The 27,769-nt window shown below is 38.4% G+C and overlaps 1 protein-coding gene across 2 annotated transcripts in view; it reads left to right on the top strand.

Annotated features, from left to right (window-relative positions):
* The window catches only part of CPXM2 (carboxypeptidase X, M14 family member 2), a 202,464-nt gene that overhangs the window by 85,444 nt on the left and 89,251 nt on the right, over positions 1-27,769 (top strand). For both annotated transcript variants that reach the window (XM_027839844.1, XM_027839843.1), the window contains exon 4: positions 7,582-7,721. In XM_027839844.1, the coding sequence (XP_027695645.1) occupies positions 7,582-7,721 (140 nt within the window). The remainder of the gene's footprint in view (positions 1-7,581; positions 7,722-27,769) is intronic.

Genomic DNA, 27,769 nt, shown 5'->3' with positions numbered 1-27,769 from the left:
AGATTAAACCTCTTGATTTTGCAGCTGTGTATTTTATAGATGTACAAAGATAATGAAATTTGACATGAGAAAAATGAAGGCATTAAAATTAGAAAATGATGCATACTCTTCAACTCACCACAGAGGAGTACCCATTGTGTAATATTTATTGAATATTGGATGGGAGAGGAGGGGAATTGAACAAATGATCTTGAAAGGGAAGAGTTCATGTCAAAGGCTATCCTATGAAGACTGTCAACACACAGCTTGGGCATCATTAACTGGATTCCCCAAAGCCAGCTCCGATTCAACATGTTCAAAATAGAACTTATTATCTTTCCCACTCCACCTCAAATTCTTTCCTCTTTAAAACCTCTCTTTTATTGTCAAGGGCACCACCTGCAACCTCATTGTCATCATCAACTTGTCACTCATACTTATCCAGTTCATAGCCAAACCTTGTCATTTCTTCTTTCAGAACTTTCCTTGTACATTCCCTCTTCTTTCCACTCACACTGCCACAACCCTAATTTAGGCCCTCATCAGCCATCAATGTCCTTTTAATTGATCTATCTTCTTCAACTCTCTCTGTACTCAAACCCACCCTCACTGGGCTGCCAGGGTCATTTTTCTAAAGTATAGGTCTGAGTAGATTACCCTCTCCCCCTAACTTGAGCTCCCATGGTTCTCTATTACCTCCAGGGTAAAATATAAACTTTTTGGTTTGATATTTAAAGCCATTATAGCCTATTTATTTAAAGATTTTTTAAAGTTCTTTTTAAAGGTTCCTTCCTACTTTTCTCGTCTTCTGATACTTTACTCCCTCCCCCCCCACACATGATACTTTACATACTGTACCGTACTGGCTGTTGCTCCAATACAATGTTCCATCTCCTAGATCTCTGCTTTTGCACTCACTATTCCTCATGCCTGGAATTCTCAGCCCCTTCACCTCCACCCCTTAGTCTCCCTGGCTGTCTTTAAGAATCAAGTTCAATTCTAACCTGGTTTTTCCAGGTCCCCCAGCTTCTACTTCCTTCCCTTTTTGGATTGTTTTCCATTTACTCTGTATATATCTTTTGTGTAATTACTTACTCAGTGTCTCCCCCATTATAACGGAAGCTCATTGAAGGCAGACACAGTTGATGCCTTTCTTTGTATCCCTCATACTTAGGATGGTGCCTGGCAGATAGAAGGCTGACCTTTCAAAGTTTAATAATCCTTGCTAATGGAACATTGTTTGTGACTTTCATGCAGGCCCAAAGAATAAACACAAAGTTTGGATTTCATCAGTGTATTGCATTTTACCCTCATTATCCAGTATCTCAAATTTCTTAATGATTAAAGCAAGAGATCAATTTCAGCAACACAGAAATAGTTTTGCCTCTCATGCATACAATTATTCTTTCTGAGCTCCCAGAGTCCTTTTACATTAACTCATTTGTGAGGTTGTGATATCATTTAGAAAGTTATAATTGGTTTCAGCAGTCCTCAGAATAGAGACAGGCTGGTTGGAAATTGACATCCCAAACCTCAGAAACACATTTTCTGAACTGACCTCTAGAAGCACACATCTATCATCAGTCTGCCTGTACATGGACATTTATATAGGCTTTGCATTCAAATGGACTATTTGATTTCTTTACCTACCTCTTCCCCCACCCCCCCTTCTATTGCCATTGACTTTATACTTATCATAGGTTAAGGGGTACTTCAGAAAGAGAGCATCAACCCTTAAATGATTTAACGTTTATTATGTCTGAGACTTTTTTTGACTTGGTACAGTAACAACCCTTAACTCCCCAAAAAGTCAAGCTTAAAAGACTGCTTAGGACGGTGTTCTTCACACAGAAAGCATTTAATAAATAATTGTTGATTTTGTTGAATAGTATACCCAAGGTTTTGTGAAAGTTATGGTAAGATCTTGTCAGAGAATTTGAAAAGGAACTTTCATGATTAATAAACCATCTAGACAGTGAGCAGGAGTCAGGATAATACCAATGATTCATGGGTATAAAGTACTTTATAATTAATGAAATCTTTTCCTCCCAACAAGCTCATCAGGTAAGTGGTACCAATATGATTGTCCCCATTTTAGAGCTGAGAAAACTGAAGCCCAAGGCAGTGAGTTTTCCCAAGCATTTAAGTTAGTTGTAATTGGAGCTGGAATTCAAGTCCAGGACTTTTGAGTTAGTCACTAGACCACACTATGCCCTAAGACATCATCTTTGCTACTATTAATAAATAGGAACATAGCTATTGAATTATATGTGATCTTTTATCTTGAGAAAGAACAAATTAGTATTTTTACAGGGCATAAGAAAAAATATGAGCACTTTTATTCTTTTTTATAAATAATAATCAGGTCAAAGATACTTAACAATAGTGGTTTTTGTCATTTACCTCCTTGAATTAACTCAAAGTTTGGTTTATCATCTATTGCAATTCACTCTCCCTTTACCCAAAGGAAATTTTCTAGAGTAACATTTCCCTGTCCCACCCTACCCCAGCCAAATTGGAGAACACAGGGAGAAATATGGTAGTTCCTACCTCCCAGAGTGGTTGTGGGATTCACATGAGACAGTGCATGTAATATGATTTGCAAATTTAAAGTGTATCTCAGTGATGTCTGCTATCTTTTGCCTTTCTCTTTGAATTCTAAAGTGCTTCTGGTATTATAGTCTACTAAGGGTAGAAGATGCAACCTGTACAGTAATCATAAACGAGTATGTAAACATAAGCTATGTTCACACTTTCATGCCTCTCTGGGCTTTCTGTTCCTGACTCTCTTTTCCAGTTCCTTTTACATGTTGCCTTCTCCCGTTAGAATGTAAGCTCCTTGAGTGCAGGAACTGTCTTTCCTTTTGTTGGTATTTGTATTCCCAATAATTAGCACATTGTCTGACACAGAGTAAGCATTTAATCAGTGTTTGTTGTTGAAACAGTTATAGAGGCAAAGAGAGAGAGAAAGAGATGAGGGAATTTAGTTGACCTACCCCCCAGGGTACTTGGGTCACAGGGTGGGATTGTCACAGGGCTTCTCTACAGTAGACCCATCATTTGTAGCAGGAATATCTAGAAGCTGAGCAAGAAGGGGTTCCTCATGGAGGTTTGAAAGCATATGATCCTCCTATCTGAATTATCCTCCTTACTGTCAGAGAGTAAAAGCTTGGGAGAAATAACTTTCAATATTGAAGCACTGAACTTCAAGCTTTGAAAATGGTCATTGTCTGGTGACTGCCCTACATAATACTCCATAAGAATGTGTGTGTGTATATACATATACACACATACATATTATATATATATATATGCATACATACACATATACACACATATACATGTGTGTGTTATTCAAGGAAAAGACGTTGTGCAGAGCTAGTTAACCTGCTGAATTCTACCTGTAGCCACATCTTCCCTTGTTCCAGAAATCTTGTCATAATTCTCTTGCAATTGTAGTTCTCTCACCTTTTGGAAATATCCAGCTCAAGAAATTCAAGCGTAGGCAGGCCCAAGCATACTCACACTCCTGCCCTAACATTAAATATGTATGGGAGTATCCAGATTAGAATATTAGAACAGACTTACTCCTCCTAGAATCTCCAGGGTCAGACTTACTTTTCACTTCTTCTAACTGCTAGACTGCTTTGTAGTTACAAAGAAAATCATCTGATCTTCAGAACAACCCTGAGACATAGATGGCATACGCATTAACCATTTGAAACCCTTTGAAATCTGCCTTCAGCCTTTCTTCCCAGGCTGATTGGACATTATCTTCCTCCACCCCAATTCCAGTCTTGCTCTTCTCCATATGTAGCATTAAATCTCCCACCTCTGTTTTTGCCCAGGCTGCCCCTCATGCCTGGAATGATCTCTTTCCTAACCTTACCACTTGGAACTCCAGGCTCAGTTCAAGTGACACCACCAAGAAGCCTTTCTTGATTCCACCAGTTATTAGAAGCTACACCCCCATCCCTTAAATTATTTTATATTTCTTTTAAGTGTATCTCATATTTTCTTCTTACTTTACATGTTGTATTTCCCATCCCTAATAGACTATAATGACAGGATCAATTTAGAGTTCAGACAGTTAGGCAAGAGATAGCTGGCATCACTGAGATAGCACTTTAAATTTGCAAATCATTTTACATTCATTGTCTCATGTGAACCTCGCAACCATTCTGGGCGTTAAGAACTACTGGGAAGTAGGAACTAGCATATTTTCCCCTGTGTTCTCCAACTTGACTGGGGTGGGGTGGGGGAATATTACTTTAGAAAATTTTTTGGGGGTAAATGGAGAGTGAATTCCAATAGATTCTATACTTTACACTCTTTCCATGTATTAAGTGGTATCTGACTCTCCCTAGAAAACTCTGCATCCCTTACTACTCTTTCCAAGATTCTATGTTCTTGAACTTATGGTCTCCAAAGCACTGGGCTAGAGAAATGAGTAAGCATACTCCTCACTCCCACTCCTAGGCTGTTCCTCTTTGATCATTATTCAAAAACCTCCTTGAGGTTCATTCTATCTTTGTCACCTAATTCAATTCTTTGTCACAGTCATGCATACTAGTGTCCACCCCAACCCCTGTTCTCATATTTGGGGACTTTGTATAGAGTGCTGGAATTGGAGTCAAGATTGAGTTCAAATCGCAGTGTCAGACACTCTCTAGATGTTGGACCCAAGGCAAGTAAGTCCTTTGAACTCTATTTCCTTCATTCTCCTTGTCTGTAAAATGGAGGTATCCCTAAAGGGCTCTGCAGACCTTAAAGTGCTCTGTAAATGCTAGCTATGTGTTGTTGTTCCCATTTTACCTTGACCTCACAGTTAATTAGTCTCTAAAACTCCCATGGTCTCCAACGTTATCTCCATCAGTCACACACAGGGGAAATGTATGCTGAGAGAGAAGGGGAATATGACCACAATCTGACCATTAACCTCTGTGATTCACAATTCTGAAATCCTTTCTCATCACAAGCTTCTGTCCTTAAATGCTTCTCCCCAAATCCAGTCCATCTTCAATGCTATTGCCTAAGTGATCTTCCTAGAGTGTGTATCTGACTGTTATTTGCAGCTTCCCCCATTCCATAAACTACAGTTGCCCGTTACTTCCAGGATCAAATCCTCTGTGTCCTCTGTGTGGCTTTTAAAGTCCTAACAACCTGGTATCTTCCTACTTTCCAGTTTTCTTGTACTTTACTCCCATCTACATACTCATCTATCCAATGATGTTGGCGTTCTTGCTATTTTTAGCATGTGACACTCCATGTTCTAACTCTGTGTACTGGCTGTCTTACATGTTTGGAATGTCCTTCCTCCTCCTCAATTCAAATCATCTCTTTTTCCAGAAGCCTTTCTCGTTTTCCCCTTTCCTCCTGTGCCCACACTGCTGATGACTCCCTCTAAGATTACTCTTATTTATACCATATCTATCTTGTATGTGTAGTTTTTTTTTCATCTTGTTTCCCAACACCCATTAGAAGTAAAATTCTTGAGGGCAAGGGCCATATTTTTGCATTTCTTTATATCCCCAGTACTTAGTACAAGTATCTGGCACAAATTAAACTTCAAATAAAATGCTTGTTGACTGACTGAGCTCATAACCCTTCCTGTTTTCCCACTTACTTCCCTTCATAGGCTTGACCCTGTGGTTCTCTGGCGTTAGAATGGAATCTTCTCCCTCATTAGCCTATAAGCTCAATGTGAGAAGGAATTGTTTTCCTTCTTGGTGCTTATATCCTCAGTGCTTATTTGCACAATGTCTATCATGTAGGTGCTTAATAAATATTTTGATTGTGGATTGATTTACTTGTTCAACCATACACTGTTGAGTACTCTTGAGTTGACAGTCATGTTTAATAGAAAATAAGGGATAACGTCAATGCCTTTGATGAGTTCTAGTTACCAAGCTCACCTGATGTATATAAATGGGTACTGAAAGGAGTGGCCGAGTTGATTTCTGAGGTACTAAAAGTGATCTTTGAAAGATCCTAGAAAATGGTAAAGGTCCTGTAGGATTGGAGAGAGCAGAGGTTCCAACTTTCAAAAAAGGAAAGCAAGTGTAGTCTTCTAGTTATTGCAGGGTGATCTTGACTTTGATTTCCAGCAAAATTCTAGAATGTTTAATTATCATTTATAAAAGGAAGTGAGGACAATTAATTAGTATGGCTGTATCAAGCAAGGTCTTGCTAATCTAACTTCTTTTCCTTGCTTGACAATGTTACCATACTGGATTGAAAGCTGGCCTTAAAATCAGATTAAATCAGATTAGAGTTGAGCTCTTATGCGTACTAGCTGTATGACTCTAGACAAGCCATATATTCTCTTAGTTCTCCAGCCAAATGAGATAGGGGTTCCCAATATTTTTTGCTCCCCATATCCTTTCATTTTCAGTAAAGTGAACTTCCCACGCCTCCATTCAGTATGAAAGTAAATAAACTCTCAAGTTCACCATACATACGCACATGAGAAATAATATAAAGAGATCAATTGATTAAATTTACTTGGTATATAATATTCTTAGTATAATAAACCTGTAAGCATTTGAAGGTCTTTGATATGGGACAATGATTAAATTTCTTTCTAGTTGGCCCCAGATGAACAAAGAGGACTAGGAGAAATGAGTGGAAGTTACAGACACATTTAGGCTTAATGTATAAAGGAAAATTTCCCAGCAATTAAAGCTGCCCCAAAGTGGAATGGAGTGTCTCAGGAAGTAGTGGATGCCTTTCACTGGAGGTCTTCAAACAAAGAATGCTTCACCACTTCTCAAGCATGCTGAAGAAGGGATTCCTCTTCAGGTAGACTACATGGCCTTCAGAGGTCCTTCCAATCTCAGAAATTCTTTTTAGAACAATGGTTACAGTAATCAAAGGGCCTCATTGCTACAATCCCCTCCTAAAATGGCCATCTGCCAAGGATTAATTCTAAATTTCACTTCAATTTTGTAATTCACATGAAGAACTCTCCTTACAAATTGAGTTTAAAAATGTTTGAAGAACATAAAGATGGTCTTTGGAGATAAGATCAGCATAAGCTTTATCTTTGAGATGAATATGAACTTTTCCTTAGCAAGCTAAATCCTTCTTTTCCTCAGAAACAGGTGGGACCATCAGACAGAAGTCAGTCGGGGGCCTTTACTTTGTCCATATGTTCTGGCAACTTGACTCAGGCAATAGAATCATTATTTTCCCCAAAATGGAGATTGTTGAGGGATAAATCCACTAGCATTTCATTAGTTTGGCCTATGAACTTCTGCCAAGGGAATCTTTGGGTGGTAATAGTAGCTGATATTCAGCTTGCCAAGTGATCCAATTAAATGCTAATCCAGTAAATATAAACCCAACAGGAGAGAATTTTAAATCAGGCTCTCACATGGGCCAAACGACAGATATGGAACACGAAAAAATTTCCATTTATTGCTCCATGATGTCATGCAACAAAGAGTGTAGGGAATAAGAATTTTTAAGTCATTGCCTCACTTTTCCTTCTCTTCTTCCCTCTACATACATGCATGCATCTGCCTCCCCCTTCTTTAAAGGTTGAGTTCAGATTTTCTTGGTTTTCTGAAAAGACCTTTGTTTTTTGTTTTTTGTTTTCAGGCAGGTATTAATGAAAATGACTTTTATGATGGAGCTTGGTGTGCAGGAAGAAATGACCTTCACCAGTGGATTGAAGTTGATGCCAGGAGGCTGACCAAATTCACAGGTGTCATCACCCAAGGAAGGAACTCACTGTGGTTGTGAGTACGATGCAATATTGTTTTTCTGAATTTGGCCTCCTGGAGCATAATATTACCAAAAATCATATGAAATGGGAGGGAGAACAAGGAGGAATATTTGGCCTGGGTAAATGAGAGTGGGCGATAGGAGAATAGAAAGTAGGCTGTATAGCAGGAACTCGTGTACAGTATTTACTGAACATAAACATGAAGTTGGCATACACGTTGAATCTGAAATGCCAAGAGCACAAAAACCACACGTTTAGATCCACTTTAGCATTTAATAACAGATTAGTTCTCTGATTTAGCAGAGGCCCACACACAAACACACCACTTTGGAGCTGCTGTATTCAGCTCTTTGGCCATTGTCCAATATTTAGCAATTAGCCTGTTGGCAGTCATGCCAGAACCTAACTATAATTTACTGATGAGATTTGTTTTAATTCCTGGAAGGTCACTAATAACAAGCAGGCTATGATCAGATAAGCAATGTTGGATTCCAAATTCATATGGAATTATCAACCATTGGGGTCATTTTTCCTGCAGTGACTCATCATATATTTTTATTAGATTTGAGTTATCCATCACTAGTACTTTTCGTAACAGAGTACTCATACAGGAACCACATGCATATGTGTATATATGATCTTTGGCTGATCTAGTTATTGTTGTTAAAATTCTGAAGCCAAGAATAATGTAAGCAAAATTTCTTATGTGGGAAGCATTTTAGGGATTGGTAAATACACTAGTAGGATATAGCAAGTGAGGACCAAAGAAAGAAGCCAAGATTTCAAACTGGGAAGTGTGAAAACAGGAGAGGGATAAACAGGGATCCATAGTCACTGAGTGTCAGGAGGAAAATGTACAGGATTTGGAATGAGAGCACTTGGGTTTGAATCCTGCTTCAGCTGTTTACTATGGATATAACCTGAGGCAAATCCCTCAACCTCTACATGCCCCAATCTGTTCATCTTTGATGTAGGGAAGTTGGAGCAGATGCCCTCCAAGGTTCCACCAAGTTTGAAATCTATTATCCTGTGATCTTTGGAATAGGTTGAGTTATTCATATGAGGTGGTGGTGCATTGATTCACATTTGGAGGATGGGGAAGTTTGAAAACCAGTGTGATCTTGGTTTAGATCAAGGCCACAGGCACAAGCCCAGGCCACAACACTCCCTAGTGTGGCTGGAACCAGAACAAAATGAATGATTAGATAGTTAACAAAATAAATCAAAATCTAATAGAATGTTGATAATGTTAATATATAGTTTTCTAAGGTACTGCATGGCCCACAGGGATTCTTATGTAGTGCCCCCCTCCACCTCATTTCTATTTGAGTTTGACACCACTGGTTTAGGTCATCAGGAGTCCAGGTTTCATTGTTCTATATCATGCCTCAGTCACTTGCTGCTTCTCTATGTCTAGGGCCACAAATTCAACTTAAATAGAAGAGAGTGGTGCTGGCCAGATTCTAAAATCTTGGATCCCAGAACTTTCCGTTGTCAGGAAATCACTTTTTCTCCTTCCAAAAAGCTGAGACATATATGACTTCATCTTCTCTTGGGGCCACATAGTTGGAAAGGCTCATACACTGCTGCCCATTGCCACCCATAAGACTATGTGTCAGACTCCTCTCAAAGAGGAGGAAGCTGACATGTACATATCCTGGATCACTGCCTCGTGGTGTTAATAGAGCTTGCTTAACTCATTGAAGTTTTGAGCTATACTATGCAAGGTTACCCAAGACAGATAGGTGATAGTGGAGAGTTCTGATAAAAGGTGATCCATTGGAGGAGATGGCAACCTGCTGCAGTATCTTTGCCAAGAAAACCCCATGAATGATTTTAAATGATTAAAATATTAAAAACAATATTAAAATAAAGACGTAACATCCGAAGATGAGCCACTCAGGTCAGAAGGTGTCTAACACATACTGGTGAAGAGCAGAGGACAATTATAAGTAGCTCCAGTTTTAATGAAGCAACTGGGCCTAAGCCAAAAGGAAGCTCAAATGTAAATGCATATGTTGACAAAAGGAAAGTCTGATACTGTAAAGATTAATATTTCATAGGAAACTAGAATGTAAGGTCTATGAACCAAGGCAAACTGGATATAGTCAAACAGGAGGTGGAAAATTTGAATATCAACATCTTGGGTGTTAGTGAACTTAAATGAATGGAAATGGGTGAATTTAATTTAATATGCTACTATGGGCAAGACTTCCTTAGAGAGTTAATAAAAAAAAGATAAGAAAAGCAATACTGGGGTATAATCTCAAAAATCACCAAATTAAATTGGTTCAAATCCAAGGCAAACCATTCAACATCACAGTAATACAAATCTGTCCTCCTGCCACTGATGCTGAGGAGGCCAAAGTTGATCAATTCTATCAAGACTTACAGCATGTTCTAGAAATAACACCAAAAAAGGTGTCACATTTGTCACAGGAGATTGGAAAGCTAAAGTGATAAATCAAAAGATGATTTGAATAACAGGCATGTTTGGCTTTTGAGTATAAAATGAAGCAGGGCAGAGAATGATAGAGTTTTGTCAATATAACTCACTGGTCATAGCAAAGACTTTTTCAATAATCCAAAAGGCAATTCTACTCATGCACATCACAAGATGGTCAATAAAGAAATCAGATTGATCACATACTTTGCAACCAAAGGTGGAGAAACTCTATATAGTCAGTGAAAACAAGACCAGGAGCTGACTGTGGCTCGGATCATGAACTTCATGCAAAATTCAAACTTAAATTGAAGAAAGTAGGGAAAACCATCAGACCATAAACACAACCTAATTAACATCCCTTATGAATATGAAGTAGAAGTGATGAATAGATTTAAGGGATTAGATCTGGTAGATAGAGTGCTTGAAAAACTAAGGACAGAGCTTCACAATATTGCAAAGGCAACAACAAAAAACATCCCAAAGAAAAATAAGAGCAGGAAAGCAAAATGGCTATCTGATGAGGCTTTACAAATATTTGAAGAAAGAAGGAAAGGAAAAGGAGAGGGAAAGATATACCCAGGTGAATGCAGAATTCCAGAGAATAGCAAGGAAAGATAAGGTTCTCTCAAATGAGCAATGCAAATAAATAGAAGAAAATAATAAAATCAGAAAGACAAGAGATCTCTTTGAGAAAATTAGATATCAAGGGAACATATCATGCAAAAATGATATGATAAAAGATAATGGTAGAGACTTAACAGAAATAAAAGAAATCAAGAAGAGGTCACAAGAATATACAGAAGAACTATACAAGAAAAATCTTAACATCACTGATAACCAGGATGGTATGGTTACTGATCTAGAGCCAGACATCCTGGAAAATGAGGTCAAGTAGGCCTTAAGAAGCATTGCTAACAATAAGGCTAGTGGAGGTGATGGAATTCTAGCTGAGCTATTTAAAAATCTAAAAGATGATACTGTTAAAGTGCTGCTCTCAGTATACCAGCAAATTTGGAAAACTCAACAGTGGCCACTGGATTGGAAAAGATCACTTTATGTCCCAATCCTAAAGAAGAGCAATGCTAAAGAATGTCCAAATTACTAAACAGTTGTGCTCGTTTCACATGCCAGCAAGGTTATGCTTAAGATTCTGCAAGCTAGGCTTCACTGATATGTAAACCAGTAACTACCAGAAGAGCAGACTGATTTTCAAAGAGGCAGAGGAACTGGAGACCAAATTGCCAACATTCACTGCAATATGGAGAAAGCAAAGTTGTTCCAGAAAAAACACGTCCTTCTGCTTCATTGACTACAAGAAAGCCTTTGATTTTGTGTATTACAACAAAATGTGGCAAGTCTTCAAACAAGTGGGAGTAGCAGATCATCTTATTTTTCTTCTGAGGAACCTGCATCTGGGTCAAGAAGCAAAAGTTAGAGGGGCAGGTACGTGGCACAGTGGATAGAGCACCGGCCCCAAAGTCAGGAGGACCTGAGTTCAAATCCACCTCAGATCAGACATTTGGCACTTACTAGCTGTGTGACCCTAGGCAAGTCACTTAACTCCAATTGTCTTAAAAAAACTTAAAAAAAAAGCAAAAGTTAGAATCAAACATGGAACAACTGATTGAAGATTGGAAAGGTAATATGACAAGACACCTGAAATGCCAGGTGGATGAATCAAAAGCCAGAATTAAGGTTGCTGGGAGGACTATCAGGATTCTCTGATATGCAGAAAATATCTCTCTGATGGCAGAAATTAAAGAGGAATTAAGAAGCCTCTTGATGAGGGTGAAAGAGGAAAGTTCAAAAGCTATTTTGAAGCTTAACCAAAAAAAAAATGAAGATTATGACAACTTTCTGGCAAATATAGGGAGAAGAAATGGAAGCAGTGTCAGATTTTTTTATTCTTAGGCTAAAAGACACTGCAGGTGGTGATTGTCACCACGAAATTAAAAGAGGAGAGCATACTAAAAAGAAGAGATATCACTTTGCCAACAAAGGTTTGTATAGCCAAAGCTATGGTTTTTCCAGTAGTAATGCATGGCTGTGAGAGTTGGATTGTAAAGAAACTTAAACCCAAAGAATCTACACTTTTGGATTGTAGTACTAGAGAAGACTTTTTGAGAATCCCTTGGACATCAAAGAGATCAAATTAGTCAACACTTAAAGAAATTAATTCACAGTCTTCACTGGAAGGTCAAATACTGAAGCTGAAGCTTAAATACTTGACCACATAAGGAGAAGATTGGACTCCTTGGAAAATGACCCTGATGTTGGAAAAGATTCTGTGTCTTTCCTGTAGACATGTCCTTATGGAGAAGAGATGGAGATGACTTGGAGAACAGGAAATTTTTAAGTAAGGTTTGATTTTAATTTCATTTTTAAACTATTAAGTTTGAAGGATGTAAGAAATGTCCATTCTGAAACTGTAATAACTTTGTGTCAAAGCTAGATTTTGTTTATCCAAATAAATTGAAGGAATAATAGAAATGCCATCTTTGCACTAGTTTCTGTGCTGAAATTTGTTTGTTAAGCTTACTATTGAAATTGGTCTTACCCAGGAACACCTTCAGGTTTAGGGACTAATGCACCAGCTGATCAGGAACAGGTGATAAATCCATGTAGAAGCCCTTGGTTCTAGCCGATTGGCAGGGAAACTAGAGTTCTGAAATGGCTCTGTACTTATACTAGACAGAACATCATGAGTTTTCTGTAGTGGACATACAGACAATGAAAGTAAGGAAGGAAAATAAAAAAAGAAATGAGATGAAGAATGTGGCAACCAGAGACCAATTTGATAAAAACAGAAATCTTTCTCCATCAGAGATGTTGTGCAACACTCTTAGCAAAGTTATTGAATTTCTACGTCTCTAAGGAAGACATTACCCATGTCTCTCTCCCTCAGTTTCTTATGTCCCTTACCTGTTTTGTTCTGTTGTCCTAGTGATGCCACTAGACTGGGTAACTCCTTTCTTCCTTCCAGGTAGTTCTGAGTTTTTGTGTCTGATCTCACTCAAGCATAGGAACTGCAAAGGAACTGAGAAAAAGAAAACAGCCTAGAGGAATTCTTGAGGAAGCAGTCTGATAAATCAGAAAGACTAGAAAATTCAGGGTAGTCACACCTGATGCTTCATTAATTATTTATTTCTGTTATTTCTGAGGGCCAAGCAGGCCATGTTTGGGAAAGTTCGCTTATAGCTTGGGGGAAGCCACCCATGTCTCTTCACTTACTGGTTAAGTGAACCATATGACAGTTATGGGAAAACAGCTTTACACTCACTTCAAACACTGAAAACATTTCTTTAGAAAATGGCATTTTGGAACGAAGAAATATTGACCCATCAATTTTCATTTTATGTGAATTGTTATATGAATTTGTTGTTAAGTAAAATAGATCCTCATATTGAATTTATTCCATGCCTTTTAGAGAAACATATGACTTAAGGGTTTTGGTTAATTTTGATAGATTTCACACTTTTCTTGACTTGATACCACTACCGCCCCTTAGGAAATTTAAAAATTGAACAGCCCAACATATTAGTGCAATTGCCATAACTGCAAATATTCTGGCTATGATGTAACAAAGAAAATATTATTTAAAAGGAAGAAAAAATTAAAGAACACTGTTTACTCAGCAACAAGAGAATTATAGTACCCTCAGACTCTATTCAACTTGAACAACAAATTTTCCTGAATATTCCCCAGAATTCCTTATATTTACATTATAAAAGTTCCATGCATAACTAGGGTGCCCACTGTGATAGATCATTGCTGTATCTGTTTTGTGATCTCTACTATAGCCCTCTGCATGAAGTCCTTTTGTGGCATGTCCTTGGCTTTCAGGGTGTCCTTGGCACTATCCAAGGGGGACCTAAGTAGTACCTGCCCTGATCTGGTTGGGGTTACATTTCTCCCTGACAGAGCTGATCACTCTAGGGATTTGCCCAGGTTTATATTCTAGGAAATGAGAGAGCCAGATGTAGACCCCAGGTCGTTGGACTCCACTTCAAACAGACAGAGACAGAGAGGGAGAAAGGGAAACAGAGAATGACGCACACACACACACACACACACACACACACACACACACACATTCTAATACTAAGCTTACTGAGGTAGAACTCAACTTAGTCTTTCTCTCTGGCCCTTAGGAGTCTGTGCAACTAGGTTCTGGAAGCCTGCTCTCGCTGCATATAGAGTGATCAGCCTCCTTTGAGCCCTGCCACACTAATATGTATTATCGGTTCATTTTCTACAGCTGATAGCAGAGCCAGTTATTCTGTTTGCCAACTGACCTAAGCTACCTGCTTAATAAAGAGTGGTTGTCTTGCTGGCTCTGCCCTTTCTTTGATTGCTTTCAAGGCACAAAAATCACAGAATGTTTTAGCCCTCTTAGAAACCTTAGAGAGATGAATTGATCCTTGACCCTTCATCTTGTTTCCTTTTATAGCCTTAAGACATTATGTCATTTTCTTTTCTACATTTTAGTCATGCCTACAGGTGAATATACCTGACTCTTTGAAGTTTTTGTTGTTGTTGTTTTGTACATTTCTCAAACATCTGCATTGTGAACCATTTAGCTTCATTTAGGAGCCTAAGATCTTATTCATTCTTCAAACCCCTATTTGCTGCCAGTCCATTCAACTATGGCATCTACCATGGTACCCTGGAAAGAGCTTTGGATCTGGAGTCAGAAGACTTGACTTTGATTACCAACTTTGCAACTTGTTACCTCTGTGACTGTGTCTAATCATTTAACCTATCTGAACCTCAGTCACCTCATTCTAGATGACCTCTAAATGATAATTAGGTGAGCTCTAAATCTAGGATCCAATGATCTCAGTTTCCCAAGTGGAATCTTTAAACTAAGTTAATAATAATAAGGAAATAGCTAACATTTCTCTAGCACTCTTTGATTTACTAAAGGCGTCTACATGTATTATCTCATTTGAGCCTGACAATAATCCTCTTAAGTATCATTATCCCCATCTGACAGGTGGTGAAATTGAGGTGTGGTGAGATAAAGTGACTTCATTGTCAGCATTAGTAAGTAGCGGAGGTAGGACTGAAGTCCAAAGTCTTTTGCTTTCAAATATAATATTCTTTTTACTGTAACACAGCTCCCCCCTCAATGACATTAATATTTCAATTACTAGAACATTTATATGGTGGGTATATGTATGTGTGTGCATCCTCATAACATTAGAGTGTAAAATGAGAGAGTAATGCAACATTTAGTCCAAAATGATCAACTCAACATTTAGGACAAAATGATCAATTCAACATTTGGTCCAAAATGGTCTCTAAGGTCCCTTCTAGTTCTTACAGTCTAGAACTGTTCTAGAACTGTTTGAAAAGTGAAAAACTCAGTTAAGTCTATTACTGTAACACAGTGTAGGTTTAGGGGCAAGAGGTGATGTAAGATCATCACCATTACCATGATGTAAGATTGTAGAGAATATTCATTGCACCAGGAAGCAAGAGAAATGGTGTTGACTTTCACTGCAGCACTGTGACCTAGGGTAAATCACTTTACCTATCTTCTCCCCACCCACTGCACCTGCTACCACCAAATTGAGCCCCTCAAAGGCCTCAAGATAATGTGAATATAGTCCAAGTAAAATTAATGGGAGAATGTAGGTGCCTGCCTGTGCTTTCATAAGACATACAAAGCTTCAATCTTTTCTTTTTGACAGTGACTTCATGACTCCTCTTTAATCTAGAATTTAGATGTCTAGAGCACTAGGAAATAGCAGTCTTCAGAAAAGATACATGCAAAGTAATGGACAGAATTCTCTCATGTTGACATATTGGATTGTGACTATGTCACTGACATAATGGATAAGAAGAGGAAAAGGTCATCTTTTTTGCAATTACAGTGGAGAATTTATCATAGTTCCAGTTCCAATTGCCTGATACATTGACGGTGGATCCATGCAGAACTATTTGCCCACCTGCCCTTACTAAGGCACCTTGTTAAAGATAACAGTTGCTGTTTTAGTATAGTCAGGAAGAGTTCTGTCACACACACACACACACACACACATTCACATACACACCACACACATACATACGCATGAGATTAAATTTGAATATTAGGTGGCATGACTACATTTCAAGAAGATGCTTTCCTCTCTTTCTTCTCCCTCCACTCCATGATGTAAGAGTGTAGAGAATATTCATTGCACCAGGAAGCAAGAGAAATGGTGTTGGCTTTCACTCTGGCACCACTGATTAGCTGTATAAAATCTGGCAAATCATTTTAATCCATATGCATCAGCTGCCTCATCTGTGAAATGGAGATAATGAAACTATATCTACTTGAAGCTATATGGTTGGACTAGGTCTCTTGAGGTTTGGTTTTATTTTTTCCAACTCCAAGGCTCATGCTTCCAAATCCAAAGAGATATTTTCATTAACCAGATATGAACAGAACTTCTCAAGAAATGTCTGTACCTGAGATAATTTGTCAAGGATTTCCAGGGACTGTCAAGGCCATAAAATGGTTTTGGTCCTGAGTTTATCAAAATTTCAGAGAAATCTTTGAACCCTACTATAGTTAGCTAGAGCTATTACTTTGGGGTTTTTTTTGCCAGAAATATTTGACTAAATTAGATGTTAAGAATAGCATCAAAACACATTTTTTTAGATAAAGGACCATTTCCCCTCATATTGCCCATCAGAGATTCCAAAATATTTTAGGGTTTTTGATGTCCTTGAACTTTATCAATAGCGCATAAGTTATTTGCCCAAAATAAATGTACACTATATTTCTATCAGCACTGGATTATCTGTTCACCAATTTCTGATTTTTATTTATGCGATTTAGAATTGAGAGTTAAGGTAGATTAGGATTTAGATTATGAAATCCAAATATCCCTTGCCCAGAAGCCTACAATATTCCCATTTAAAGAGTTGGCCTGTCAAATAACTCATAGGAGGTAGGGAAGTCCAGTCTTCCAGTTTGTGGATAGAACTGATAAGTCAGAGAAAATTGGAAAACAGAATGGAATCCATTTTTAGAGTAACCAATCAGTCCTCCTTCATTGATTGAATCCAGAATCCAAATGGCCTCAAAATGAGATCAATAAGCATACACAAACCAACAAACAGAGCTCAAGACTGGTAAAAACCAGCAAACCAAATAGAGTATTCAAAGCAAGAATACAGATCTTAATAAAGTCCTAGTTTAAATAAGTTACAACTACAGCCTTTTTTAGGGGCAGTGAGATGGTGGAGTGGGGAGGTGTAAAATATAGTCCAGGGAAAAGATCCCTGACAAGGCCAAACTGTGGTGTCTATATATGTATCCAAGAAAACACTGAAAAAGCATAGACAGAAATATGATGTCTCATATGAAGTCTCTAATGGAAATTTTGGAGATCCTTTCCCTAACCACTGCTCACTTTCTTCTGAGAAGGGAGAAAAGAGACGCCAACATTCAATTTTGTTTGATGACTACCTGGGCACCTCTCTGACCAACTCTTTTGGTAGTGGAGGGATAATATTTTGACACAGTAGAGTATCTTTTTAACTAAGAGGCATTTCCCAGAAGCCTCTGAGCATCTTTGAATTTTTATTAGGAATTCTGGATAGCTCAGCAGTAATTTTCAGATGCCTCCATTTCTACTCAGTAATTTGGGAGAAAATGAACTTTCCAAAGGGGAAAATAAACAGTGCCAATAGTGACATAGCAGAATCAGTTGACCTGGTAGCCCAGGTATAAGCTGAGCACATGTCTCTTAATAATTGACTAAATTCCAAATGCCTGGTGAAACTCACTACAGCAAGAAGGTACATAAATTAACTAACTAACAACTAACAACACCATCCAGTCCATTTCTGCTTGGCTTTCTTGCCAAGGCCTAAGTGTGAACCTCTTGTAGTTTCTCTGACACTTAGCTGATGACATCATTAACACCTAGGAGTACAACCTGCTCTTTTCTATAAAAATATCTCCATCTTTTGCAGAAGAAGCTCAGTACTCTAAAACCAGCCTCTACCCAGGCAGCAAAAGAAAGCCCAGAACTTTTCTCTAAGCATTTTAATGAAATGTAAATATTTGCCAAAATTTGCAGAACACATTATTTTCTTTTAATGACTTATGATCTCAAGTGGCTCTTTAAAATCCATTTAAAAAACAATAATATGCCAGCCAATTGAGTAGTCAATTGGAAACGCATTCAAAGCAGATAATTTTACATGTATATGTGAACAAAAGCCTCTGGGAAGCAAGAAATAAAATGCCTGCCAATTTTACTTTTATGAAATCTGACTGCTTTTCTCTCCAAAGTAGAATAGAAGAATGTGAATTCTCTCAAATACAAACATGCCTGTGTGCACACAAAAATACCCATTATTCCTGCCTTGGATTTATAACTCTGAATTAAACTGGCTTGGGTTTTGCATGTTGGGTGGGTCAATGGAGTGAGTGAAAAGAATGAGAAGAAAGAAGGAGAATATCATGACCTTTGTTTTTCCCCCTGAGAGAGGAATGGCCTGATTTTAGAGCTTCTGATTGTCTTTAGAAGAGTGCTAAGAATGATAATGATGATAATAATAACAACAGAATTTATATACCTACTGTATGCCAGGAAATGTGCTATAAACACTTTACAAAGATCTCATTTGATCCTCACAACAATCATTGGAAGTTGTTACTGTTGCTGTTGTTATTATCTCCATTTTACAGTTGAGGAGACTGAGGTGAAAAAGTTAAGTGATTTGTCTAAGGTCACACAGCTAAGCATGACTGAATTTTTACTCTGGTCACACAACTAAATAAGACTAAATTTTATCTCTGGTCTTCCTGACTGTACGCCCAGCACTCTATCCACTGCAAAGTCAAGAGTAGCTTCCATGACATTATTTTTTGGATACAGTTACAATGCTGTTCCTGAAACCTTGTGGCTGACCTAGAAACATAGATGTACACTTGAGTCAATTGTAGTTTAGGGGTTTATAGAAAAATCAATGATTGGTGCTTCCTTATGAGGGTTTTTAAAATTCATGCTTTACAACAAAAGTTATTTTGGCTATTGAGATAGGGGATAGCATTCTTTTACAGAACAGGATTAAGTCTTCTACCCAGAAGGGACCTTGGAGAGCATCTAGTCTCATCTTTCCATTCAACAGAAGAAAAAATCAGGCACAGAAAGGGGAAATCACTTCTCTGAGATTATTAGATCATAAAATTGCCAAGCTGAAATGAAATTCTGAGGTCATGTCATCCAATCTGTACTCAAAGAAAGAACCCCCTTTATAACACCTGTGACAGATAGTTGATCTTGCCTTCATTTGAACCCCTGTGATGGAGAATTCACTGCTTTCACAGATGACACTTTCCACTGCTGGCCAGCTCTGTTTTTTGTTTTCCCTTGTATTTGGCTGAAGCTTGCTTTCCAGGATCTTCTGCCCACTGGTTCAAGGTCTGTCTCTGCCACCAATCAGAAGAGGTCTTATGAGCTCATATGTGACACATAGGGATGTTATCCATGACCCACGGGTGCCCCTTTCCTATAAAGGCTGACATGGCATGGGTTCAGTTTGAGGAGATCTGAATCCCAAAGAGAAGGGATCAGGCTTTTCTGATGCTTCCTGGCTCATTATGCTTTCACTCTAGAATTCCAAGGAAAATCTCTTAAATTAAGATTAAGTATGGCTTATGTTTGGCCTTTCCTTGACAGGCATTAATAGGTCCCTTCTATAAAGGTATTTACTGTGGACAGTAGTACATTCAAATTACAGGACAGCTATTTCCTCTACCACAAAAGTAATGCTTATACCACTTAAGACCCTTAAGTAAGTACTGACAAAAACATAAAACATGAAAGACTAACCCATTATTCCTATTATATTCTACCGGAATGTAAGATTACCAAGAGATTTGTGGGACTGCTAAAGAGATACTTCCCTTCACTTCAGATGTGCATTGGATAAGCAGCAAATTAAGATCTGTATCTTCTAACTGGCCATGCACATATGTTCATCATCTTGGGGGGGATGTGGATAGTCATCTCCTACAGGAAGGTGATTCAGTACCTGGCACATAGTAGGTGCTTAATAAATGTTTATTGATGAATTGATACTTGCAGAGAACACCTCCCACTGGACAATCAGCACCGAATTTAAGGACTTCAGACCTCTTAAAAAATATCCATCAAGGTTGAAAATATCCATCTCTCAGGATCACTATTTGGCCACTTCTGCTCAGGGAAAGAAACAAAAAGCATAGCAAATCTCTAGGGACTTGAGGTTCAGTCTTAGGCTCACATATGCAAGGGCATATTGTTGATTCCACGTGCCTATAGGTGCCCTAGCTACTGCTAGGGAGGGAGAGAGATTTGGAATCCTAAGCAAAGTTTCAAGTATCTTGAGAGAGAGACGGAGAGAGAGAGAGACAGAAAGAAAGACAGAGGGACAGACACACAGTCATACAGTGAGAGAAAGAGACTAAGACAGAGAGAGACAAATAGAGACAGAGAGACAAAGAGAGAAAAAGAGAGAGAGAGAGAGAGTGAGTAAATGCTTTGTCCTCTCGTTTAAGGACTAATGAGTCCGGTATTCTTAGCTCAATGGCAACTGATCTCTTTGATACAGCCCCCAGTCATGAGAATTAAAAAGGGATTTCACACCAATGTGGGTGTTCTTTAGCAAGAGGCCACTGTTCATGTTAATCTCCAAAGAGCATGCCCCATGCCATCTCCCCTATTACTTAGGATTTTGACCTAGGTGAGCAAAATAGAGAACTAAAGAAAATTCCTGCGAGATGAAGGCAGCAAAAACCTCAGAAAAAGAAAGGTGGACTGAGTCTAATTTGGTTCAATTGGGAAATCATTTATGAACTACCTACTCTATGCAAAGCCCTGAGGTAATTACTGGAGATACAAAGACAAAAGTAAAACTTCTTCCTTCCAAGGTGTTGACATTCTACTGGTTGTGATGAGTAGAAGGTGGAATTATGACAAGTATACAGGTAAATGCAAAGTATATATACAAAATAATTTCTAGAGAGAGAGGGTTAATAATTGGGAACTTGGTGGGGGAGGAGGATCAGGAAAGGTCTACCATAGGAGGTGGCCCCTGAATTATGCTGTGAAGGAAAATAGAGATTCTAAGAGTTGTTATATTCTTTCGTTCAAGTTGCCAGATAAGGTCTTTCCAAGACCCATTTCATTTTGCTTGTGTGCGTGAAGCCTTGGTGCGATCAGACCCTGAATGAATATGCCTCTTTGAAGTGCTTTGAGCTCTGATTAATTGCTTCCTAATTTCTTTCCATTTTTATTTTTAGCTCTTTTAAATGAATTGTAGTGATGATGGAAACTGGGCCCTGTTTTTCCAAGGGGGGAGCTTGGAGCCTTTCATATTCCTCCTTTTGCATCAAGCTCCATTTGCCTTACTATTATCCTGGTGTGCTGTACACTAGAAAGATTACTGGCCCTGTTTCATGACCTTATTTGGCTATTGCATAAGGGCAAGCTTTGTATCACATAAGCCCCACCCCTCCTTATTTAAGCTTTTCCAACACTCAAATAGAACAGGGCTATATTTTCATTTCTGTAATTTCCCATGGTACAGCAGGGTTGGAATGGCTACAAAGAAGGCATTCAGCTGCTATGGGGAGGAGCTTAACTCTTCCAGGTGAACAGTTCCATAGGACATGATCTAAAGTGTGCTACTGTTTTGTTCCTTGTATGAGTCATTTCTTACTCGTCTCTTCCCCAAACTTTTACTTTAAGGTCTCACTTTGGGGCATAGAGAGAGACCTCTTTCACTCTGTGAATTGATTTCTCATTATTCTTAACAATAACTAAGGGAGATCTTAAGTGTCTAGAATTTTAAATGAACAAGCCACTAGAGCTATACATCCATGCATCTACAACCTTGTTTTATACCACTCTCTCCTCTCCCGCTATTTCATTTTACAGATGAAGAAATTAAGTCCCAAGAAGGTTAAATGATTTGTGAAAGACCACACAGATAATGAGATTTGAACCCTGGTTCTCTGACTCTAAACGCATTTAAACTGCATCATTCTATGCCCCTCCCCCATGGGCCTCAGTTTTCCCAACTGTAAAATGAGCAGGTTGGACTAGATGATCTCTAAGTTCCTTTTCAGCTGTGACATTCCAGTGTTCTGTAATCCTATATTTATTAACTATTTTTATATAAAGGCTTTCAAATATCATAAATTTAATTTTTTTCTCCTGGGTTATATAAAATGGATTTTTTAATGTAAATGCACATTTTTTATTTTTTTAAATAACAGAGTGAAATGTAAAATGAAAATCATGAAAATATTTGCTCTAAGCTCATTCACTGTGTTCAATATACTGTCAGGATCCTATCTAAAAGCAAAACAAAACCCTAAAGAAGTCCTTTAACATAGTTCCAGTAAAAATATGAGTGACCCCTTTAGCAGCACCCTCACAGGAGCTCAAGTTGCTTTTTTTTATAGCGCTTTCTGTTTTTGTTCACTCACCAAAGGTCACAGAGTTTAGTACTAAGCAAGGATATCCTCAGTTCAGGGTATGATGCTTCATTGGGCTCTTTAAGATGAAGTGTGAGGGCTTTGGAGCTGTAAGGATTAAAAGCCTTTAGTCTCCCTCCCTCCTCTACTACTCACTGCCTCTCCTCCCCTTTCTCTTTTCCTCTCTACCTTCCTCTCCTCCTCTCTTTCCCTTCCTCTTTTCCCTTTTGCCTCTTCTTTCTTTTCCCCTTCCCTCTCCCTCTTCCTTCCTTTCTTTCCCTTCCTCCCTCTCCCTTCCTCTCCCTCTCTCTCACTGTCAACCTCCTCTTTCTTCTTCTTCCTCCCTTTTCCTCAACCTTATCCTCTCCTCCCCTCCTCTGCCCTCTCTCTCTTTCTCTCTCTGTCTCTCAGTATCTTGAAACAAAGAAACTTTAGCATATCAAATTATAGTAGTAAATTTAGATTTTGATTTACTTCACTAGGAAGAGATTTCAACCAAACAGCTTTAATGAAACTTTAAAAAAATAAAAGAATATCTTATGCATCATAGAATTTCTGCATATTATTCAGTATAGATAGCTCTGTGAAATGTCTTGCTTCATGTTTTCTATTGTTGATACACAAATAGACAATAATTTAATTTAGCAGCACTTTTTGTAAAGTTCTCAACAAACATCTCGTTAATTGATTTCTGCATGTTTGACGCTGTGCCTGGTGCTGTTAGAGCAGAGTCCAAGAAGAATATAATGTCATAGAATGGAATGTGAGAGCTGGAAGGAGCCTTGGAGACCATGGAGTCTAAACCTTTTATTTTAGACAGGAGAACAAACAGAAGCCCAGGAGGCAGAGTCACTTTCTCTAGGTCATGCAGTAAGTTAGTAGCACACCCTGGCATAGAAAATGAGTCTCCTATCTCCCAATTCAATCTTATTTTCATTTCTCCAGATGAATGTATGAGATATGATATTTCTACTCACAGAGTTTACAACTTGTTTAGGGAGACAATTGATCAGTAAGTATTTACAAAGTACCTACTCTGTGCCGTCACTGTGCTAGGCTCCTTGGATACAAATATAAAGGATGAAACCATCCCTACTTACAGTGAGCTTGAGTATAGAAGATACAACACTTTTATATAAAACATACATAATATATTAAATGTAAAGTTTAATTAATACAAATATATACAAAAAAAGGGAGTAAAAGGTAGTTTGGGAGAGAGGGCACTATCGTTGGGGGGATCAGGAAAGCAGAAGATGGTGCTTAAGTTGCATTTTAAAGAGAGAGGGACCCTGTGAGGCAAGGCAAGGAAGGAGTGCATTCCAGGAATGGGAGGCAGTCCGAATAAACACATTAACAGGAGATGGAGTATTGCAAATGAAGAACAGAGGAAGGATGTTTGGCTGGATCCCTGAGTGTGGGAGGGGAGTAAGTCCCAGCGAGGCTAGAAAGGCAGATTTGGACCAGGTGGGATAGTGAGCAATAAGAAACATACCAAATTAAGTGCTAAATTGTGTAGAACAGAATATGTATGTTCTAGAAACTTTAGAAGAAAGGGAGATCCATGTGTTAGGTACATTAAAATGTATTCGAGTGTCTTTCACTCCCCCATCGTGTCATTGCTACTTCATAGAGAGGAAGGTTTAGCATGGTGTTCATTTTCAGATTCTTTGATAGCGGCTCATAAAGAAAGGGGATGTTGGCCTCAATGATGTCTGAGATCTCTTCTAGCTCTAATGCTGAAGTGTTATTTAAACTTTATGGTCAACTTTTTGAATAGTATAGATCTTATTTCTCCCAACCAGATTACAATCTCCTTGAGGGCAAGAATCATGTCTTATCCTTTTTTGTGTTCCTTGTAATACCTAGCCCAGAGTATAGAACATGATGGGTGCTTAGTAATTATTTGTTTGAAGTAATGTGCTTGGGGCAGCTAGGTGGTGCAGTGGGTAGAGCTCTGGACTTTAAGTCAGGAGGACCTGAGGTCAAATCTGGCCTCAGACACTTGACACTTACTAGCTGTGTGACCCTGGGCAAGTCACTTAACCCCAACTGCCTCACCAAAAAGCAAAAAAGAAATAAAGAATAAATAAATAAAGTAATGTGCTCTTCTAGGTGGAGCTAAGTGGTAGAGTATTGTTAAACTTGGAGTGAAGATCTAATATTGCTTCATTAACTCGTCCAGGGTCACACTTAGTTGTGGGTCCCTCGATAAGTTATTTAACGTCTTTCTACCTCTTTATCCTCATCAGTAAAATGGGGATAATAATAGCATCTACCTCACAGGATTGTTATGGGGATAAAATGAAATAACATATGTAAAGCACTTGGCAAATTGTATAGTACTATATAAATCCTAGCCATTATTATTGTTAGTATATGTAGGATAAGATTTGAGTTCTAGTAACTTGCTGTTGTGTAAAATGGGGTTGCCCTATTTTGGAGCTGGGCACCTGGAGTCTATCAGTTGATATAGTTGTATTGAGCCTTGGTAAGATGACCCATAATTTGGCTTATGTAAAGAGCTTGTCATTTATCATTTTTGTCCTGGCAATGAACGTAAGAAGCGTAAGATGTACAGTGATGAACAGTGCTGTTCTTCTGGTAGAAGAGTGGCCATGTGTTGACATCTTCCCACTTCCCACTCTTCTCCCTGGCAGTGGGGCTGAGGGCTGGGATAAAGAGAGTGTGAAGAGCTTACTTAATGAATGTAGTCAGCCCTAGTAACCATTTCCAGGAATGGACCTGCTTTGCGAATGCTTGATTCAAAGGTATAAAAAACAACTTTCGTAAAACTTTCCTTGAACCAGATATTCTTGGAAAGGTTCCTTTATCCTTATGCCTACCACCCTCTTCCATTCCCCAGAAGAGAGGAATGAGTCTAAGAAATTATTTGAAATTGGAAGATTTTATTTTAAAATTAGCTGGTACATTTTTCTGTAAAATGAAGAAAACTATTACCTTTTATAACTAGGTTTTTTTTCTGTCATATTTTATAATCCCCACACTAAGATATATCTCCAGGTAATTGACCAGAGAACAGGAATGGAAATGATGATTAATTTGTATTTTTTTTAAAAGATGACATTGGTCATAGATGTGTTTAGCAGCTAAGCTAAAGAGCATCCGGAGGAGGTCAAACAAAATGGTAGTGGACCTTGGGGAATCTATGAGGATCACTAAAGGAACCGGGGATGTTTACCCCAGAGAAGAGAAGACTTAAAGGCACATAATTATCGCCACCATGTATTTGAAGGGCTGACATGTAGAGAAAGAATTAAACTTACTCTCTTTGCTCCCGGAGGCCAGAAATTTGAACAATGAATTCAGGAAGAAAAATTGAAGGTTGTTATTAGAAAAACATTTCAAACACCCTTGTATTTATCTACTTTATACACATATATATGTATATTACTTTATATTCATGCTGTATAGCAGGTATCCCAAAAGTCTTAGTACAGTTTAAGTTTTATATTTAAAAATAATGTTTAAAACTATATATAAGTATACATATACACATATACTTACTTGCATACATATGTGCATATATATGCACACATGCAAAGACATATATACATACATGCACACACATATGTCCTCTTCCTCTATTGGAACATTAATTATTTGTTAGTAGGAATTGATTCACTCTTTGTGCAGTGCCTGACACATATAAGGGGCTTAATAAATACTTGTTGACTGATTGATTGAATGGGGAAGATGTCCAGTAAGAATTCAGCATGTGTCTTCTGATTCTGCTGTGTGAGAGGAATCCCAAATCACTCAGCACACTGTGCCTCAGTTTCCCCAGCCATATGTTAATGATACTGAGAAAGATTTTTAATAAGAATCATAGTTTATCCCTGTCAAGTTCTTTGGCTTCTTGAAGATCATTGAGGTCTAAATAAATATATTAGCATTATCCTTTTCTAGGTTGGCTGAGAAACTTGTTTTGGCATACGAATTGAATAGATTCTATGCAGTGTGAGATCATTTGCTTTGAATGTTCATGCAGAGAAATTACACAGTGGTGAGACTCCTGAACTTTAGGTGTAGTATAGGGGAGGATTCTGGGAGATGATTTGGGGACAAAACCATTCCTTATCAGTTCTGTCCAAACAAAAGATGTTAAGGTCTCCAGGGGGATGAGGATCAGGGAATCAGTAATAGCCAGTATTATCGCCTATCTCCTAGAACTCTTTCTATCCTTTGGGAAATCTTAAATCAATGTACTAAGAAAGGCCAGGAAATTCCTACCATGGTAAAATATATTATACTTTGATTTGTTTGGTAAAAACTAATTTCCTTCATTTTGAAGTGTTAATCTTCGGGTAATGCTCTGTGATGGTAGTTGGGTAAATTGTGTGTGTGTGTGTGTGTGTGTGTGTATGTGTGTGTGCCAATCCTGAGGCTACCTATTTAGTAATTGAAATTAAAGAACCTTCTTTGGTGGCATGCTGAGACTTGGACAGCAGCAGAGGAAGAAGTTTGGTATTTCAAGTCCTTCACAATCTGGCTTCAGACTGCCGTCCAGATTTGTTTCACATAGCTCTTTATACAAGTTGCACTCAACATTCTACCCAAACTGGTCCACTTAACTGTTCCTTGAAATTGAACTGGGCACTTCATCTCTTGCCTTTGTGATTTTGTACAAGTTGTCCCCCATGCCTAAAACCCCCTGTTCTCACTTCTGCCTCTTGGAATCCTTGGGTTTCTTCTGGACTCAACTCCCATGCCATCTCCTGTGGGAAACCCTTTCTGATTCTTCTAGTTATTTTTGTGCCCTTGCACTCTCTCTCTGTGTCTCTCTCTCTGTCTCTCTCTGTCTCTGTCTCTGGCTCTCTCTCTCTCTCTCCCTGCCCCTTCTTCTCCTTTTCCTCTCCCCTCTCCTTTTCTTCTCCCCTCTCCCCTACATTATCATCATCATCCTCTGTGTATCTATTCACTGCTATACCCCTGAATGAAGGGGGTGCTTTAAATTCTGTCTTTGAATCACCAATACCTATAACAATGATTTGTGCATATTACCAAAATCATGAATATTAGTTCGACTGATTTGCTCAAGTTGGGATTGGGATTCCAACAAAACTCAAGACATTGTAGTTTTAGAACTAGTGAAAACAAAAACAAAAACAAAACAAAATAAAAA

This window comes from Vombatus ursinus, unplaced genomic scaffold, assembly GCF_900497805.2.
Source record: "Vombatus ursinus unplaced genomic scaffold, bare-nosed wombat genome assembly UNPS02014833.1, whole genome shotgun sequence".
Taxonomy (NCBI): Eukaryota; Metazoa; Chordata; class Mammalia; order Diprotodontia; family Vombatidae; genus Vombatus; species Vombatus ursinus.
Note: the sequence above shows the minus strand (reverse complement) of the source record. Positions and strands in the feature narration are given on the sequence as shown.